Source organism: Tupaia chinensis, unplaced genomic scaffold (genome assembly GCF_000334495.1).
Source record: "Tupaia chinensis unplaced genomic scaffold, TupChi_1.0 Scaffold000346_1, whole genome shotgun sequence".
In the NCBI taxonomy this organism is placed as follows: domain Eukaryota; kingdom Metazoa; phylum Chordata; class Mammalia; order Scandentia; family Tupaiidae; genus Tupaia; species Tupaia belangeri.
Genome location: NW_006159840.1, coordinates 1389197 through 1410106, shown reverse-complemented (window position 1 = coordinate 1410106; position 20910 = coordinate 1389197). Strand labels below are relative to the sequence as shown.

General features: G+C 41.2%; 1 protein-coding gene across 1 annotated transcript in view; it reads right to left on the bottom strand.

The window, feature by feature from the left end:
* The window catches only part of MAP3K4 (mitogen-activated protein kinase kinase kinase 4), a gene marked incomplete at its 5' end in the record, with an annotated part of 88387 nt that extends 74740 nt beyond the window's left edge, over positions 1–13647 (bottom strand). Inside the window, 2 exon segments of the mRNA XM_027773357.1 lie at positions 188–1551; positions 13457–13647. Coding sequence (XP_027629158.1) covers positions 188–1551; positions 13457–13647 — 1555 coding nt within the window.
* Positions 13648–20910: the final 7263 nt, after the last annotated feature.

Genomic DNA, 20910 nt, shown 5'->3' with positions numbered 1-20910 from the left:
CCCATTTTCCTGTTTATCACAGTACTTTACAGAAATGCTTAAATCTACAATATATAGTAACTATCATTTATGCCTTAAACATGTTAGGAATATAAAAGTACATAATAATCAACACAGCTCACATTGTAATTTACAATAAATAACACAACTAAGGATGATGGCATACTGATGCCTACTGGAAACCTACCTCTGCTGGGTGATCGCTCTTTACCAGTGCTACGCGTGCCCTTTGCAAGGAACCATCCATTAGCTTGTGAAGTCTTAAAATTAACTTTCTTAACCCCATCTGCTTCAGTGCTTTGTCTACAAATGGTCTATAAATAGAAGTCAGACAGTGTCTACTAAAGCCTGCTTCCGGGCTGGTGTCTGGTGTTCCCCAGCCAACAGAATCCTCCTCAGATCCAAGCCTCTCAAGCTTCTTGGATATGCAGTCTTGCGAGTGGGTGTCAGAACTGTTGTCTGTAGACTGCCTGATTTCTGATACCCTCGGGTCAGAGCGCTGCTCTTCTTCACTCTCATCCGTGCTACTTTCCAACTCCTTCAGCTCCCCTTCCGTGTCATCGCCCTCATCTTCTGGCTCATTGCCTTTGGAAGGTCGAGGAGAAGGTATTTCAAACACTGGCCAGCCAATGTCTGACAGGTTCTTGATGCCCAAAACAGTGCCCATGATCCTTAATTTCTGATTTAAGTCTTTCGTGATGTTTAACCACAAACAGAGTGCCTGCACCCTGTCCTGGAAGTCTTTCGCAGCGTATTTTTCGTAGTCCTTTTGAAGAGCCTGCAATGATGGATAAAGTGCTTCTATGTATTCTAGCAGCTCCATTATCCGTTTCACCTGCTCAAACGAAACCCTCTGGCGCTGGAGATGCTCGTGATAGGTTGAGGGACCCACAACCTTTGTGCTGTGAGGGCTTTTGCAATGCCCTTCTACTGAAGTACCATTAAAACTAGCTCCATTTCGAACACAGGCAAAGCTCCCATAATTAACTTTGAAAGTGAGGATTTCGTTGATAATATCTGGGATGGCTTGACGAGCTGTATACAAAAAGAGGTCCTGGTCATTAATGGTCCGTCCTGCGTGCCAGGCTTGTAGCTCTAACCAGATCAGCTCATTAGATCGGTTAAACCAGAAAGCAGATGTATTTTCTTGTCCTCTTTGTTCCCTGTCCTTCTTCTTTGAGACTGAGGTAAGCTTTAGCAAGAGTCGTAATGTTTCAAAAAACTTCAAACGATCTGCTGGACAATCAGTCCTCGAAGTCTGCCGTGCAGTTCTAGCTATGGGCATGGGCACGGAAACTGGAAGCTTAGCGTTGCTACAGCCAAGGCTGAGGTAAGGCTTATTGAGATCCACGTCGGGAATCGATTTTTTTGGCAAAGACCCACCCACTGAGTCCAACATGAATGAGCACTGTACATTTTTCTTATGATCACGCTCTGTTGTTCTAAGAGTTGCTCGGATCTTTTTCTCCTGCTTATAGCTGTATTCTTCCACATTCTCCACTGCTTTTCCAGTGTCTTTATGCAGAGGCTGATTTGGTGCATTCATTCTTTCTATTAAAAAAGATAAATAAACAGAACATTATGTAACTCTAAAATATGAAGCTATATTTAATATTTTCAATAAAACTGCTATTCACAATTTTATTCATGTTTTCTCTTTATTCACTTATCCTTTCAGGCCATTATTGGAGCTAAAAATTAAAAGAATTGAAACAGGGACCATCAGATGGTGTGATAATAACGTTGCTGGACTCCCACGTGGTTGACCGTGGTTCAAGTCCTGGATCTAGAGCCTTAAAACTCACATCAGGCCAGTACGCATGCATGCCCAAAATCCCAAGAGAATGGAAAAGGGACTGCAGCATGGCCATTACTCCAGGGGGTGATTTCTCGCTGTCTTCTCTGTCTCTGTCACTCCAGCAAGTGCATGTAGCCTATTAACAAAAAAAAAAAAAAAAAAACTCTCTTTTAAAAAAAAGAGGGGCCAGTGGGTGGCATGTGGTTAAGGGTGCTGGACTCTCACAAGGCCAACCACAGTTCGAGTCCTGGAGCTGGTGGCTAGCTTTTTCACTTTTTCTCTTTCTCGCTCACTAGCTCTCTATCCCCCTCTGGTCAAATTAAAATAAATAAATGAATAGTTACATAAAATAATTCTTAAAAAAAATCAAAACACATCCATAACATTTCTAAATTTTTTTTTGAGAAATTTTTGCTATAGGGTGCATGAGCTCGCCAGACAGAGAGAGACAAAGACAGAAAGCAAGAAATCACCCCCCAGGGGGAATGGCCACGCCACACGCAATCCCTTCTCCTCCATTCTCCTCTCGGGATCTTGGGTGCGCACGCACAGGCACCTGGCATGAGTTTAAGCCACTGGGTCCGGGATTCGAACCACAGTCAACTACATAGGAGTCCGGTGACATAGCCATTACGCTAACTGCTGGTCCCAACATTTCTAAATTTTTTTAAAGACTTCAACCTTTTTTTTTTTTTTTTGCTACGTCATACTTGCTACACTCTGTAATATCCACAACTACAAACCTAAAACTAGCTGTTTCCCTCCACACTACACAGTGCAGTTTTCAAACTTTTCATCAAATCTCCATGAATAATCACCTTCCAGCTAAGAAAGGAGAACAGTGTGGAAGATGTGACAGAAGCTGGATTCGAACACATATCTGACTTCTTTGTCATTAAATGTGTTACCCAAGAGCAAATCACTTAGGTCTTCAGAGTCACTGTTCTCACTGTAAAAAGAGGGAGACCGATGAAATAATTCTTAAGGGAGCTTACAATTATTCTCATAAAAAACTGAAAGATAGTCGATAAGCACAAACACTGGCTTTAGTTTATCCCATTCCTTGATTTCATCTTTGCTACAAAACAAATGAACATAGCATTTTAAATTTAACATTAACAAAGCTAAAGACACACAGACCAATGGAGTATAACTTGCTTGCTCTGTTACACAGGCACGTAACATCACTCAAAATTGATGAAAGAATTACATTACACATTTCCTTTGAACAACTAGAAAAAGCTTTCATTTCACCTCAAGCTTTGAAATGAACACACACAGATCTTCTTATTAAGCATTCTGTAACACTATTAACCAGCTCTTGCTTACAGAAACCCTGTCGTTCTGCTGCTTCCTAAATACAAGGGTCTCCAGGCTCTCTTCTGCTTCTGTACATTCACTGCTCTTCCAGTTCCCTCCATGAAACGCACTCACTTCATACAGTCGCACTGTTTCTCCAAGTTCCCATCTTCAAGTGCTCCCCTTCCCCTGGTAAATTTCATTCACTGTGCGTCACGTACCGGTAATGCCCAAACCTGCACCACCATCCTGCTCTGTCCTCTCCATGCAATACACGCTTTATTTCACTGAATCTAGTACATACATCTTAAAACCTTTGAAATTAGCATGTAATTGTATAATATATTGCTATATAACTAGTGGTGATATATGTATACATTTAAAAAGTTTTAGGAACATACCCATTAATATATTCCACCTGTATTTTTCTGTACATATACATGCAAGTGGTTTTTTAAAATCTCTAACAGCCAGCCAATGTTGGGGGTTATAAAATTAATGTGGTTTGGCATTATTAAAAATGGACACAAGATGTTTGCATACATTTTATAATTGAAAATAACAGTGGACAGTGAGAAAGTATTACTTTGCTTGCATAACTTACTCACGTTCCTCTAATCCACAACTTAAAGGCCCTAAGACAAATGAAGGATTAACTGAGAGCAGCTGGGATGACTACAATATCACCAGAAGACAGACTGGTTATAACTATTATGCACAAATGCCATATTTACCAAGAGGCAAACTGTAAAAATATTAAAGAGATGAAGCACTCAATCTCAATCCTTATTAATGAAAAGGACATAAGGGAGAAAAATGCCACAACCCCATTTTTCTGTAAAGGGATCATTTTTGGGGGGCGAGGGGGGTTTTGCTATAGGGTGCATGTGCTTGCCAGAAAGACAGAGAGAGACAGAAAGCGAGAAGTCACCCCCTGGGGGGCTGGCCACACCGCAATACCATCTCCTCCATTCTCCTCTTGGGATCTTGGGCATGCACATACAAGCAAGCAGCATGAGTTTAAGCCACCGGGTCCGGGACTCGAACCATGGTCAACTACATGGGGAGTCCAACGACATAGCCATTACACTAACTGCTGGTCCCTGGAAAGAGATCATTTTAGCAAGCCTGAAAAACTTACTTAAGTTATATACTAATCTTGTTCAGCCTACTTATACAAAACAGGGTACTACACAATTTTTTGAAATTTGGTATTCAAAGAAAGCAACGATTTAATATTTAGATCTATTACATGTAAGGAAAAACTAAAAGATGAGGAAATGAAGCTTTTTTTTTTTTTCAAAACAAAATCCAAGTTGGTTTTGGAAAAAATACACAAAACAGAAATCATACATCTTAGTTTAACTAGTGATACAAATTCAAACTTAAAGTAGACATAAATCCTAGGCTAGCTACTGATCAAAAAAAAAATAACAGTCTATCTCAGCAGTAGCTGTACTTTTCAAATAATTTGTGATGGTGAAAGGAAACACAAGGAGATCAGCAGTTGGCGTAACGGCTATGTCACTGAACTCCCACGAGGTCGACGGCAGTCCAAGTCTCAGACCCTGTGTCTTAAACACACGCCAGGCGCGTGTGCGTGCATGCCCAAGATCCCGAGAGGAGAATGGAGGAGAAGGGATTGTGGTGCGGCCACCCCCCCCAGGGGGGATTGATTTCTTGTTTTCTGTCTCTGTCTCTCTCTCTTTCTGGCGAGCGCATGCACCCTATAGCAAAAATCACTCCAAAAAAAGGAAAAACAAGAATGCCTTCGAGCCCATGTCTGTGCCACCACAGCCCCCCCTTATGCTGTTGAAGCTGCTCACAAGACAGAAAGAGCTGACCAAGGAAGACGCTTTACTAGTCTGTAAAGGCTTAGAGTAAGATACTAGACTTGGGCACTGAAGAACAGATTGCGCTTAATTAAGAAAGACAAAAGAAAAATTTAAGCCAGTGAAGACGATTATGAAAAGACAGGCAGAAAAGAATTCGGCTAAAACTGGAGTCTGTATATGACTAGCCTGGAAACAAACTAGAACTTTGAACATTGGGCTGAGTTTGGACTGAGAGCTGACGTATGGATTTCCGTCTACTCTGGTTAACATTTCTCTATCTAGACAGACTGAATTTAACTTGTCACCTTCTTTTTCTGTTTGAAGACAGAGTCTAACTGTCACAATCCTCCTATGTCAGCCTCCTAGCTAGGATGTCACATCACACAACTACACGCAACTGTTTTTTAGACAGGATCTCACTCTGTTGCAGAGGACATTCTTGAGCTCACCCTCCTGCTCCCTCCGCCTCCATGAGCTGCTGGGATTACAGGTGCATGCCACTCCAGCTGGCCTTTAGGGTGGACTGGGAAACCAAGTTGGTCCTCCCCTTCAGTTCTAGCCAAGGCAGCAGTGCCCCAGCAGCACACCACCACAGCAGGGCCTGACTTGTAACCACCATAATCACTTGGAACCATTTTTACCAGCTATATAATATTCCTTAAGAGCAAACAGGTCCAGCTCAATGATGCAGTGCCAACGCCCTGCCCAAGCAACACTGAATCCATATGGACAGTTTGGTTTTGGTTGCCCAACCAACCTGCATTCACCCAAGAGAGGAGCTGGCTAGGAAAGCAGGGGGTAAGGGGAGAGTGTCATCACAGCCTGAGAACCTATTGAGGATTCCTGTCTTTCTCTCTCTCTCATGAAAGAAAGAAAGAAAACTTAAAGAAAAAAACCAAACATTGCTAATCTCACTACTGTTAGCAAAAGGACACACATTAACATGCACATATGCATACAAATACACCGACACACAGAGAGACACTTTGAGATACTTGGAAATGATAGGGAGATTATATGTATATGTATGTATAAATTCTGATATAAATATAAGGTACTTGCTCTAGCTCTATAATTCAACGGCCACAGTATTATATTACTACTGCAAAGCAGCTGGTAACGATTACAAGGCAGATTCACTCTGCAAAGGGCTTTGGCTGGGTCATCTTTTAAATTCCTATTTAACCTACTTAAACTATGAGATGAAATGGATTTACTTCTAGTCTATTAAAAAGAAAACAAAAAATTAAGAATAAGATGGTTTGACTATCTCTTAAACCAACTTTAAGAAGGAAGTTATTTGACTAATTATTATTCAGAACTTATCAAAATCTTAATTGCTATAATATAGTAATAATTTACTATTGTCCAAAAATATAATCTTAACACCACAGCAAAATTCCCTCACTCATCACAATATGCAATCAAGCCTGGTCAGTGAGTTCATTCAAGAGCTGACCCGGCAGGTTACGTCTGTCAAGATGCCAGATAGCTGACTTCTTTTAGGGTAGAAGGGGCTAATCAGCCTCACCTAGATATTACAACACTGTGATCACATTTTCCCGAGCTTTAAAAATACAATGTAGTACTCCAAAAACAAACAGACAAAAAAGTCTTTAACAGTTCCAAATAAAACTAGAAAAATCAGAAAAATACAATTTTGCATACATCTAACTGGCAAATAAATGTGTTAAGCTCATCAATACAAAGAAAGAAAACCTCATCGTCATGCTCTATCCCCAGTCCTCGACGATCTCAGAAACAACCACTGTGACCAGTTTTATTCTGAACTTTCCCGGCTGATGGTTACACATTGGCACAGATGGAAACCGCAACCAGCCAACGACACAGTGAAGCTTTCTGCAGGACCTCTGGTGTCCACTGCAGCAACTGCTCTAGCATGGATTCCCAGAAGTGAATTTGCTGAGTCAAACAAATAACCAGCCTCAATTTGACTGTATTAGCAAATCTCTCCCCCCAAGGAGGGCAACTTTCATCCAAGCCCCAAGGAGTGAAAGAGTTACAAGCCCACCAGTCTTGGATGAAAGTTGCCCTCCTGTCCTTGTCTTTGATAATGACCACATTTCAGTTCTAATAGAAACAGAATCTCAGGAGTCTGGGGAAACGAGAGAACGTAATTATTTTAAAAAGTTAGAAATTTGTAAACTGAACTGTCAGTGACGGTAAAAAGTGATCTGTAGATATATTTTAATTATAAATAGTAAAAATTAATTAATTAAAAAAATAATTGTTGGGCAGTCATTACACAAAATGACTTTTTAAAAAACATCACATAAAGGTAAGGAAGTTTCACCACTATTCATTCTCAATTTTCCCTGAAGGCTGAGTCACACCTGGAGTTGGCGAGGGTGAGGAAAATATCAACACATCTCAGGATAAGCTGTTTTGAGAAGAGAACATTGTTAACTGTGTGGTAAATAGTATCTAGGTCAGTGCTTCTTAACCTTTTTGGGTTATAGGTTGCATTTGAGAATCTAATGAAATTATGAACTCCTTACTCAGAAAATACAGACATGCACATAATAAAACCTGTACCCAGTTTTAGGGGACCCATAACTCCCATGATGGCAATATAAAGCAATACGGCTTTGATAACTTTGTTTTTAATTCCTTATATTTTGTACATGGTTGCATTTAATTGCTGTGATTTAAGTGAGATATTTCTTCAGGAAATGTCTCTACATTACTTAAATTCAGCCTCATATTTCTAGTAAATTTCACATAGGCCTTATGTATGTAACAACAATTAACAATTATATCTTCCTTAGTAAAAATAAGTACAAAATTAAAAACAGGCAAATATAAACAACTAAAGAACTAGAATAAATCGCAAACAATAATGTAGAAGATACAAGGCAACAAGACACTCATATATTGCTGGTAGGAGTGTTTATCCTTCTGAAGAATGACAAGGATGATATCTACCCATTTTAAATGAATATACCATATGATATAGCAATTGCACTGCCAGGTAGCAGGGCCACAAAAATACTCCACATATGCCTAGAAATATATGTACAGAGAGGGTCCCCACAACAGTATTTTTTACTTGAAAACAGGGAAATACTCTATAAGGAAAATGGCTGCAGTTATCAAAAGAATGTATTTACATGGACTGATAACCAAAACTGCTAAGTAGAAAAAACCAGTGTCATAATTACATCAGATGTTCTAATTCAGTTAATTCTGTAACATTCCATGACAGATACTGTATTACAGTGTGCAGACGTCTCATCTCTCCAAAACAGTTATGTTGTATCTCTAATTTCTCCTGTTTATTTATTTACCATTCCTAATACACATAACTGACAAAGGTATGCAGGAATTCAGCACTACAATTCTATCAAATAATTTCAATAAGAACATTTTCTAATCATATTTATATGATACATACCATAATTAAAGTTATCAATATTCTTACAACCTGAGTTTAGAATTGTAAAAAATAAACCTAAGGCATTAGTAGCTACTCTGAGCCTATGATAATACTTCAAGAATCATATCCATATAATTACTTTATTACAATTGCTTTAAAAAACAGAACTCACCCACAGAATCCCTAGTAACTATCTCCTTTGCATGGTGCCTTCAGTGTTCCTCTACTGCTTCAGGGATGCTCCTGGTCTTTTAGCAATCACAAAGAAGAGGGACTGGAGAGAGCACACATAGGATTCTAGCCAGCCCGTGTAACTACCAGAAAGCAGCAGAAGTGACACCACAGAACTTCAGGGGCCAAGTCATAAGAAGATGTGCAACTTCCACCTTGATCTCAAATCACTTCCCCTGGAATTAGAACAGCGGCCAGGAAACACAACCAAGACAAGGATGCTGCAATGAAGCCCAGGCCAGCCATGTAGACGGTCACATGGGAGGAAGACAATGCCAGTCAGCCCTCAACTGTTCTTGCCATATTAGTCTGAGAAATCATCTTGGACATTTGGAACCCTGAGGACAGCATGTGTAAAAAAACAGAGGGCTCAGACTTAGGGCCCCACTCAAGGTAGGGTAATGTTTCCAGCCAAGTGAGCCACTCTGGGTTAACTCCAGACATCATAGGGCTGAGATGACCTGCACCCCACCTGAGTATGGGAACCACAGAATCCTCAGCAATAAAATGGTTGTTCTTTTATGCCACTAAGTTTCAAGGTGGTTTGTTACACTGCACTAGATAACCAGAAAAACAGACACTATTGGTAACTGTGTGCTAAATGATGGGTCCAGTCCCAAAGATGAAAAGTGTGACTCAGAGAGCCTGTGCTTGTGGCAGTGAGAAACAAGTATGTACCAGTTCGCGTTTCCTTGGAAAGCTTTTTAAATTAAGTTTGACCAATCTGATTAATAATTTTTTGGATTTTTTTGTTAATTTTTTTTTTTGGGGGGGAGAGGTTTTTGCTATAGGGCTCGCCAGAAAGACAGAGAGAGAGAGATAGAAAGCGAGAAATCAGCCCCCAGGGGGGATGGCCAGGCTGCAATCCCTTCTCCTCTCGGGATCTTGGGCACAAACGCACACGCGCTTGGCGTGAGTTTTAAGCCACCGGGTCTGGGACGCGAACTGCGATCGACTACATGGGAGTCCAGCGACATAGCCATTACGCTAACTGCTGGCTCCCCGATCTGATTGATTCTAAAATCTCTTCAAAACACTGAGGGACCAATATATTATTATGAATCACATGCTAGTTTAAAATACTGTTCTCCCTGACTCAGCCTTGAAGTCAGAGCACCAATGTCACTTGTTCAAAAGTCTTCCAAACCCCAGGTCTTCTCTATGGCTGGGTGTGTGTGCATGCACGTGGCCTCTATCCCAGCCCTCCCACAAGGGGGTGCAGTGACTGTGCACTCCCTAGGATGGAGGGGACCAGGTCTGCAGTACCATCTAAAGCAGCACGGGCCTATGGAGTCACTCAAAACTTAATTCAATGGAAAGGATAAAGGAGAAATGAAGGAAGAACAGAGAGGAAATGAAAAAGGGAGTGAAGAGAGAGAGGGCTAGCAGAGGAAGGGAGAAAGGAGAGGAGGACAGGAGGGGAGCACGGAAAGAGGGACTTAACAAAACAGCAGATTAGGTGAGAGGCAGGCACAGCAGCGCACATAAACCGAGAAATAGAGCTGGGACGGCGGGAGAAATCAGAAACTGCGCGAGAAACAGAGCTGGGACCGCGCAAGAAATCAGAAACTGCGCGAGAAATAGAGAGCTGGGACCGTGCGAGAAATCAGAAACTGCGCGAGAAATAGAGCTGGGACGGCGCGAGAAATAGAGCTGGGACGGCGCGAGAAATCAGAAACTGCGCGAGAAAGAGCTGAGACCGCGCGATAAATCAGAAACTGCGCGAGAAATACAGAGGTAGGACCCCGCGAGAAATCAGAAACTGCACGAGAAATAGAGCTGGGACCGCGCGAGAAATCAGAGACTACGCGAGAAATACAAAGCTGGAACTGCACGAGAAATCGGAGACTCCGCGAGAAATCAGAGCTGGGACCTCGCGAGAGATCAGAGACTGCGCGAGAAAACAAAGCTGGGACCGCGTGAGAAATCAGACTGCGCGAGAAATCAGAGCTGAGACCACACGCGAGAAATCAGACCGCGCGAGAGATCAGAGACTGCGCGAGAAATCAGAGCTGGGACCACGAGCGAGAAATCAGAGACGGCGCAAGAAATACAGAGCTGGGACCGCGCGAGAGATCAGAGACTGCGCGAGAGATAGAGACGGCGCAAGAGATAGAGACGGCGCGAGAGATAGAGACTGCACGAGAAATACAGAACTGGGGCCCCACGAGAAATCAGAACTGGGACCACGCAAGAAATCAGAGCTAGGGCCGTGCGAGACCAGGTGAAGTACGGGAAAGACAAGATGTGGGCACAGTAGCTACTCGACTTGAGAAAATCATGTAAGACTCAGTATCCTGAACGTGGGGACACCAATTAATAGGTTCATATAAACCATTTATTTATTTAATTCCAGGCCAGGAGAGTAGTTAAGTGCTGGAAAGAAACCTTTAATTTACAATAGTAACCACAATGGCTACCACTTCCTGAACATTTAACCCTCCGGACACCAAAAGGCTGTTTATTTTGACAAAGAAATGACAAACAAAATGGAGCACAGAGGCTGCACGTGCAGAAGGTGGGCGACCCAGACTGAGACCCAGGCAACGCGGCAGCCAAGTCTGTGCCCTGGCACACCATGCTACACTGCGATAGTCTCAAAGTCGGTCTCAAGGACCACTACACCATCCTGGCACAAATACGCCACCACCAAAATGTCACAATAGTCCCCTTGCCCAACATGAGTGCTCATTTCCACCTCTTCTTAGTATCTGTCAACAAGAATGTTAGCAAGAAATAATTGACCAGATGGCAAACGTGGTCAACTTGCTAATACATGCTGGAGTAGGGCACTTAAAACCAAAACCAGAAAACTCTTTGAGCTGACTCCTCAACTGTAAAATGAGTACTCTACAAGACCTACACCTCATGGGGTTATTATTCTATCAAAACAATTCTTGGAGGTGCTAGGCACAGTACTTACCACATAAATAAGCATTCAAAAATTATTAGCGATAACTGTGAAAATGCTGCTACAAAATGCTGCTACAAATGACACAGCAGCCATTTACATTCAGAGCACAGGCTATAGACAAAAAAATTCACAAAACATATGAGAAAAGAAGCCATTTATAAAATAGTAAGTATAGTATGTCAGCACAAATATTTGCAAGCTAAAATATTATAGGTTAAGATAATAAGTTATTCTTATGCATTGGGTTTTTGGGTGATTTTTATTTTTTTGGTCTGACTTTCTAAATTTCCTAAAATGAACATGTAATCTTTTGTAGTAAGAAAATGAGTAAATTGAAGATTAAGGATTTTGATATCCCAGATCTGTCACTCAATAGCCATAACCAAAACCTCCATGAACCTAATCTGAAAAACGGCAAGGACCTTGCCTAAATGGTCTCTGAGGTCCCATCCAGCTCTAAAATTCTGTCATTTATGAAATAAAGAATTAAAAGAAATTGTGGGAGGAAGAGACAACCTTCCCTCTCCCGTCTCGCTCCTACACGCCCAGAAGGACAAAGGTGCTAACGAGTACCTGCTGACTTGCTGACTGACTAACCAAAGGGCACAACTCCAGCCCTTCCTTGGACCAGCCAACCCCGCTGCTCATGCTGGAAAGTCCAAAGTGGGCACAAGGGAACTGCTGGTCCAAACCGTCCTGCCAGCATCTCAATACTTCTGGCCATGAAGTAACGGCTTTCAAACTGGGGCTTCAGTTCCACAGTCTATACAGTGGGGCAACTGAGCTCTCAACTCCCATTCTCAACTAGTATGAACCAACAAGTGAGGAAAAGAGGATGCACGGCATCTTCTCATGCCATCACCACTAAGCAACTCGTTGCTAACTAGCATCGATTCAACCAATGCTCCTACACTGACAACTCTTTCATATAAGAAACTTCTCTAGGCGTTTGGGACATTTGAGAAAATAGACAAGGACTGATTTTCAAGAGGTAAAACTATACTGGAAAGCTATCAATTACCAAAAGGGTAAGTAAGTACAGGCTACAGGCTAACACCCTCTTGCAAATCAAGTTTGAAAACAATTTGAAAATCATCTTCTGTGGGAAGATAAGACTCCTTAGGAGTCCCTCTTTGAATTAGACTTCACTCAAGCAAATAAATAAAATGAAACTCATTCTTCTTGCAATCCTTTTGTCTGGAAGGAGGTGCTTAGCAGGTCAGGGCAGAGCAGTCTCAGACTGGCTGAGGAAACCACCGGAGAGGCCCAGGTGGAGAGGCCCAGCTGTCTCTCGACACATCCCCAGTGTTCCAGTTCTAGACAGACAGCACTGAGAAACCTCAACCTCAGAGATGAAAGGAACACAGAGAGCCGTCTTTCTCACGTAACCAGTGGCCGTCCTGATTAGCACACTGGGAAGTGCAACCCGTGGCCTCTTCCACATCCTCAGATGCTTCGCAACACTGACTTTAACCACTGCTGAGGGCAACTCATCTCTGAAGAACGATTTGTTCCTTTATTAACAAAACTGCTAACAGCAATAATTTAAAAATTCCAAATAAAATTTGAAATCATTAGAATTATATTTAGCATAATGGGGATTACTAACCTTATTGTAGAAAGGATCAATCAATAGTCCCATAAAGACTAGGTATCAAAAGTGCTGTGTCTTCTCATGCTTTTTCTTTTGTATTTTTTGTTTTGTTTTGTTTTTGTTTTTGCATAGGGTATGTGTACTGGCCAGAGAAAGCTAGAGAGGAGTAAAGTGAGAAATCGCTCCCCAGGGGGCATGGCCACCCTGCAATCCCTCCTCCTCCTTTCTCCTCTCAGGAGTTTAGGCATGCATACACACATGCCTGGCATGATTTTCAAGCCACTGGGTCCAGGACTCAAACCATGGTCAACCATGTGGGAGTCCACCACCTTAAACACCATGCCACCTACTAGTCCCTCATGTATATCTTTTTCCATATAAGACTCGCCTTTCAAATTAGAGCGACTGGCCGGCCTCCCTATGTTGTTCCTCTGGTGTTTGGCTGATAAGCGTTTCATCTGTCGCGGCGTGCTGGGGGGAGAGGTACCATAAAGATTTTCTGTATTTGCTTCATCTGCAAAGTCTTCTGGATCAGACTCAGGATTCTTGCAAGCTGCATCACCCAGTGTGCATTCTTGTCTATGAAAGAGAAAATATTCAGTAAGATACTCGGGTAATGCAAATTTAAAATACTTACCATTTTTTAAAGAACTCTTTATCAAACTTTTCTATTTATAAGCCTCTTCTACCTTATAACCTCTCCTCTACTTTTACCTGTGGAAACACACAAGGAGAAATCTTGTCTAATTCAAAGGGACTCTGGATTGTGGTTGCTGCTGCCCTTACCGTGAACCATCAAAAGAACACACGGAGAACAGACATGCCTCTCTGTTGCCTATAGAACTCTTCCTAACATAAAGGAAGTTTATAACCAAAAACTTACAGATTAAGGGGAAAATAGAAAAGGACTAGAAGATACAGAGCAGAGAGAAGGAAGCATGTATTTATGAGCTGGCTTCAGTGAAGAGTGGGCAAGTTCAGTCCTGCCCTGAACTTCAGGCCCTGACCTCTCTTTCCAAGGCACACAGAACAGAGGACAGAAACATTTCGCTATGGCCCATGTCAGCACAGCAGTCAACTCTTAAGTTATCTGATAAAAACTACAGTGCAGATAACAGGATGCATGTATTTAAACCAATACGCCAATGAAACACAGTAAAACTATTAGATTTTATGTTAAATGAATTTTAACACAATAAAAAATTGGGAGGGAGGCCAGTAGGTGGCACGGCAGTTAAGGCGCTGAACTTCCACATGGCCACACCCAAAACTGTTCTAGTCTGTACCAGATGCTTGAAAATCACACCAAGTGCATATGCACGTATGCCCAAAATCCTGCGAGAAGAATGAAGGAGAAGGGATTGCAGCAGGATCACACACCTAGGAGGTGATTTCTCACTTTGTCTCTCTCTGGAGAGCACATGTGAGCTGTGGCATGAACAAAAAGAGAAAAGCTGGAAGTGGACCACAGCACAGTTCAGGGGAGGGTACGGGGAAGGATGCTGTGGAAAAGAAAAAAGAGTTCATTTCTCTTCACCTGCAAAATGCAATTCCTCAGTCACCTTCTTAATATCACTGCTTTATTAAAGTTCTACTTTTGCAAACATTTTAACAAACTAAATACAAAATAAAAGCAAATATGAGTCTTCAAAAAGCTCATGAAAAACACACATAATGAAAGAAGTATGCATGGATTTTGTGCTTTTTGCATCAAAATAAATGGAGGAGAAGGGATTGCGGTGTGACCATTCTCCCGGGGGTGATTTCTCGCCTTCTGTCTCTGTCTCTCCGGAGAGTACACGTGCTCTACAGCAAAAATCTCTCTTTAAAACAAGTCAGAGCTTTCCCACAACAATACAGTTCACATATCAGAAAGATAATCAGGAGAAGACCACATCACAAATGTTTAGTCAGTTAAATTCATCAAAGCCTGACAAGAATATCAGAATAAATGGAAGTCAGATGTGAAATAGGAAACTGAAAGTCTCAGAACACACCCTCTGAGTGAGCAGGGATGTGAACTGTGAGAAGGGACACGGCCTAGCATTCCTGGGTGGGCAAAGCCTGCATCACTGGAACTTTCTAAGTAATAAGAAGATTAGTTCAGAATCTATAAGTTCTGTACTGTGAAATATTTCAGAATTTAGAAAGACAATAAATGACTCAAGTAGAACTTAGGTTAAAAACTATCTGGGGGCCGGCCAGTAGTGCTGCGGTAAAGGCGCTGGATCCCATGCAGCCCACTGTGTCTCGAGCCCTGGACCTGGCAGTTTCAAACACACACTGGGTATGTGTGCACGCATGTCCAAAATCCCAAAAGGAGAATGGAGAAAGGACGGTGGCATGGCCATACCCTGTGGGAATGCTTTCTCATGTTCTCTCTCTCACTCTCTCTCCAGCAAGCGCATATACCCTATGGTAAATCTTTCAAAAATCTGAAATGAAAAAAAAATCTAGATGGGATTAATAGAGTAGATACAGCAAAAGAAAATACCAGTAAACGTGAAGATATAACAAAAGAAGCTATCCAAAACAAAGAGCAGATTGGGGGAAGGGAGGAGGAGAGATCAAGATTCCATGGAACAGTAACACCAAGCAATGTAACATGTTCAACTTGAGTCCACAGCCAAACAAGGGAGGTACAGAAAAACGTCCACGAAGTCCTAAAAAATATTCAAATCTGAAGAAAATTTAAGTTCACAGATCCAACAAGCTCAGTGAACTCCAAGCTGAGTTACAAAGAAAACTGTGGTGATGCAGCAGTAATGCAACACTTGACAGTGCAGAAGCCACGTGGGAAGGTCCTGGGTTCGTGTCCCAGGTGTCCCCTCTGCGTGTACATTACATGAGTGTCTGTATCCTGGCTGTCTGAGGCTGGAGGGTGGTGTAAAAGTCCTGTTGGGGGGGATGGCTCTTTCTCAAGTAATAATTAAAATAAACTCTGAAATACAAAAGGACTACCAGTTCTTTTATTACGCATATCATAACCAAACATTGGGTCTTGGAAAACTCATGACATTTTTCTATGCAAAAATACATCATGACTTTTCTAATAATCTGATAGCTGAAAACAGTGACAAAGAGAAACATCTTAGCAACAGCCAGAGAAAAACAACTTATAGTAGTTTGGGAGTTTTCACTTAAAGTAATATATAACAGAAGGGGGGAAAAAATCAAGCAAAAGTTTATTCCTTTTCTTCAGAATAGGAAAATAAATACTAGTGGTAAGTTCAACAAAGCCTGCATCATTTCGGTTAACTAGCCATAAGCACCCAGAAGCTCATTTGGTCAGAGCTCACGTGAGATGAGCTGATGCAGTCCGCTGGCTGGCTCAGAAGGTTCACGTGGATACCAATCATTTTGGATGAGGAAAAGTTGTTCAAGGCCTCCACCAGCTGCCCTGAAACATTTGCCTTTCTTGTGTTTAAAACCTACAAGTGTGAAATGTCTTTCTGCTACTAAACTTCGGACAGTTACATAAAATAATGTTTCATTCTTTTAACATAAAAAGTCTGCTAAAGTACTATTCATATTACACTAGAATCCTGTCTGAGAGAAGTATTTCTTAAACTCAATCCAAGAAGGTTTAGTATGGTTTTCAAATAAAAAATGTGTAGAAAGAAAACAAGACAAAAATTCAAGTAACTTAGGGTTAAATAGTCCTGCTCTGAGACACTAGGTAAACCACAATGGTGCCTGAAATAGCGCATCTGTAAAACGACGACGCCAGCCTAGATGAGCTCAAAAACATCTGTGGTTCTGCAAAAGCTCTAAAAATTTTTTTTAATTAAAAAAGAAAAACCTTTAGCTTCATTAAAGGCTTTTTATTATAGCAATGTCCTTAGAAACCCAGGCTATTTTATTCCTTTATGAAGTACTGTACTCACCGGAGTAAGTACAGGGCCTCCACCTCTGCCTCCCCCACTAACCCATTCTCTACTAGGTAAGAATTAAAGGAGCTTTGTGCTACAGGAGAAAGGGAATGGTGAATGGGTGGAGGGGATGGCTTTTCTTAGGCTTTTCTTTTCTTTGAGAGCTTGTATAACTTGTTTGGCATTCAGGAGTATCAAAGAGAACTAAGCTAAGTCTGAGGCTGTGTGGTTAGTTCATGCTCAAGAGCCAATTTATTGTAAGTTAGCTGATCTTTTTCAATTTTTAGAGAGATTTTTGCTATAAGGCACACACACACCAGAGAGAAGGAAACAGACAGAAAGCAAGAAATCACCCCCCCAGGGGGATGGCCAAACCTCATACCTTCTCCTCCAATCCTCTCTCAGGATTTTGGGCACCTACACACACATGCCCGCATGAGTTTTAAGCCACCAAGTCTGGGACTCGAACCATTGTCGACTACATGGTAATCCAGCAACGTAAATATTACACCATCTGCTGGTCCAGTTAGCTGATCTTATTGTCAGCCTAAAGCTGAACATGTATCAGCTAACCTCCAAATGAACTGTCAAACCTGAAGCTTATCCAACATTCATTAAATTTTGCATTGACTCGAAGCATTGGATCTTTACAAACTGGTTACTTCTCAGGAATAAACATTCAAACATTTTTTTTTTTAACTAATATTCTCATTTTTTAAGACAAAAGTAAATTTTAAAAAAGTAGATTTTCAGGACCAGCAGTTGGGGTAATGGCTATGTTGCTGTTTCTCATGTAGTTAAGCGTGGTTAGAGTCCTAGACCCGGTGGCTTAAACTCACACGGAGCATGTGTGTGCACATGCCCAAGATCCCAAGAAGAGAATGGAGGAGAAGGGATTGCAGTGTGGCCATTCCCCCTAGGGAGTGATTTCTCGCTTTCTGTCTTTCTGGCGAGCACACACGCCCTATAGCAAAAAAAAAAAAAAAAAAAAGCGAAAGAACATCAGTACCATGACAAGTGATAAGCAGGCCTTCGATCTTTGGTATGGTTTGTTAAACTGTAATAAGTGACTGCCACATGTATATACCTCAAACATTTTATTTTAACTGTATGTAAATGCACAGGGCATAGTCTTATCTATTAGTGCAGGTCCAGTGACGAAAGTTACAAGTCCAAAGCAGGTCCTGTGTTGTACAATGCAGCATCTACAATCTCCACTCATTTTAAAATATTCCTTTAAACAAGAATTTAAAGACTTTTCTAGAGCAATTTTTCTTAATTTTCATGATTTTTCTCCCTAAATTTTAACAGTTCTAGTACTTAATTGGATGGCAGGTTTTTGACAACTGAGTTAACTATATTAAGACTCTCCACAGCATCCTAAAATCAGTTTATTCAGAAACAATGCTCTTGCAGTAACATTTCACGGATTTGTAACACTATGCTAAATTTTATTTATTTTTTAGAGCGATTTTTTGCTATAGGGCCTGTGCACTTGCCAGAGAGACCAAGAGAGACAGAGAAGACAGAAAGCGAGAAATCACTTCCCTGGGTGGATGGTTACTTTACAACCTCTTCTCCTCCATTCTCCTCTCAGAATTTTGGGCACCCACGCACATGTGCCTGGCGTCAGTTTTAAGCTGCTGGGTCTAGGACTCAAACCATGGTCAACTACATGGGAGTCCAGTGACATAACCATTACACCATCTGCTGTTATCACTGAATTTTATAATTACAGCTAAAAAGCAGAGAAGACCTAAAAAAGATTTAGAAACAAACCAGAAACTCTTGATAAGAATACAGTTCAAGTAGTAGGAGAAGAAAGTCATGGCTATTTTACACAGTGGCCTATTGGCCATAGGCACTCATGACGTACGAGAGCCAGTTTTATGTTTTATAGAAGAAAGGATAAGAATCAGATCTGGAAAAAGGAAGATAAATGGATTAGGACTCCCTGATTTAATCTCCTAGTGTGAAAGTTTTGTTTCACCCATAGATTTATAAAAAGTATATTTTATCAGTCTTGAACCAAATAGAGAAAAGAGAATGCAATAAAGAAAGAGGGACCAGCAAAAGGCATAACAGTTACATCGCTAGACTCTCACGTAGTCAATTGCGGTTCAAGTCCCAGACCTGGTAGCTTAAAATTGACACCAGAAGTGTGTGTGTGCATACCCAAAATACCAAGAGGAGAATGGCGGAAAAAGGACTATGGCATGGCAATCCCCCGTAGGGGATGATTTCTCACTTTCTATCTCTCTGGCAAGTGCACATGCTCTTACAGCAAAAATCTCTCTTAAAGAAAAAGAAAGCAAACAAATATACATGGGGACAAATCACCCCATATGAATAAACTTTACTTATCATTAGAAAGACAAATAATTATAGGCTGTTTAAAAATACTTTAAGATGAAGGTTTTCAGAAAATAAACTCTTATAAAACCACATAAACACAACACAATGATATGCTTTAAAGATTTCACAGTAATTATCTTTCAGTTCTGGTTAACCAGAAAACTCTCCAAAAAGAACTAGAACAAAAAATTTAAAAGAGAAAGAGAAGCTGTATGCATTTAAGTACAGAAGAAACATGTCATACATGAAGAGAAATAATTATTTCTGTTATTTTTATAATTTTGCTGTTAATAATTGAGTACTTAAAAGCAGGGAGCAAAGAATAAGACAGTTTCAAGAATGCTTTTTTATTTTTGACCAGATCTAATACCTGAGAAATATGTGTGAGTGTATTTACATCTACATCTTATCCAAAGCTTTGAGAATGGATACCAGACCCCCTGTCTGCAGATTAGCAAGAAGGAAACGAAAGCAACATGGAAACCCGCCTTAGATGCGTGTGGCATGCACGGACAGGGCAGCAGTGAGCATGGGCAGAAGGATGACCCTGAAACGCAGAACACAAAACAATCACTGCATCCTGCTAACGTGGAGACATTGTATGGTGAAATGCTGATCAAAATACTCAAAGAAAAGTAACAAAAAATAAAAGTGACGATTCATTCCAAAGGCTGCTTAAGGAAAGAGAGCTTTACCACAGGGAAATTGGAAAGTTAAAACCTACGCCAATGCTGGGAGGAAAACAGGGCGCTGTGTCAAGAGCACACAAACATTGAAGAGTTCAGAGAGAAAGAAACAAGACAAACGTTTAAAACTTTAATTAAAGGTAGCAAAAATGAAAGAATGAATTATAATCTCCTTAGGCTTTTTTTTTTTCTTTAAAGACAGAATCTAGCTGTTTCACCACTCTGCCTTAGCCTCCCCAGCTGGGGTCTACAGACGTGCCATGACACTCAACTTTTTTTTTCTTTTCTCCTTTTTCAAAACGTCTTACGACGTCCCCCAGGCCAGCCATGAGCTTGAAATCCTCATGCCTCAGCATCCCCAGCAACGAGGACAGTAAGTGCACACCACTCTGCTCAGCCTTTAGGATGGACCAGAAACCAGACACAGGATCCTGGCGATCCCAGGCTGGATGGGGAGCAGTGCCTTATAGAGCTGACCTTTTCACTTTTGTAAATACTACTTACTTATGAATTACTTCCCTGCCACTCTCAGAAACAAAGTATCTAAAGAGCCTTTTTTCTTTTTTCCTTTTTATTTATTTATTACTATTATTATTATTATTATTATTTTGATAGGAAACAGATAAGCTGCCTGGATGCCCTTAGCTCAAGGTAGCTTCTTTTAACACTTTTGACTGCAAATCATTAGCTGTAAATATGCTCCATGGCACACATCACATTCAAAACATGAACTCCAATGGTTGGGAGAACACGTTTTAAAAAATGAAAGCACTGGGACCAGCAGTTGGCATAATAGCTATGTTGCTGGACTCCCATGCAGTCAATCGCGGTTCAAGTCCCAGACCCTGTGGCTTAAACTCATGCTGGGTGTACGTGTGTGCGTGCGTGCCCAAGATCCCAACAGGAGAATGGAGGAGCAGGGATTGCAG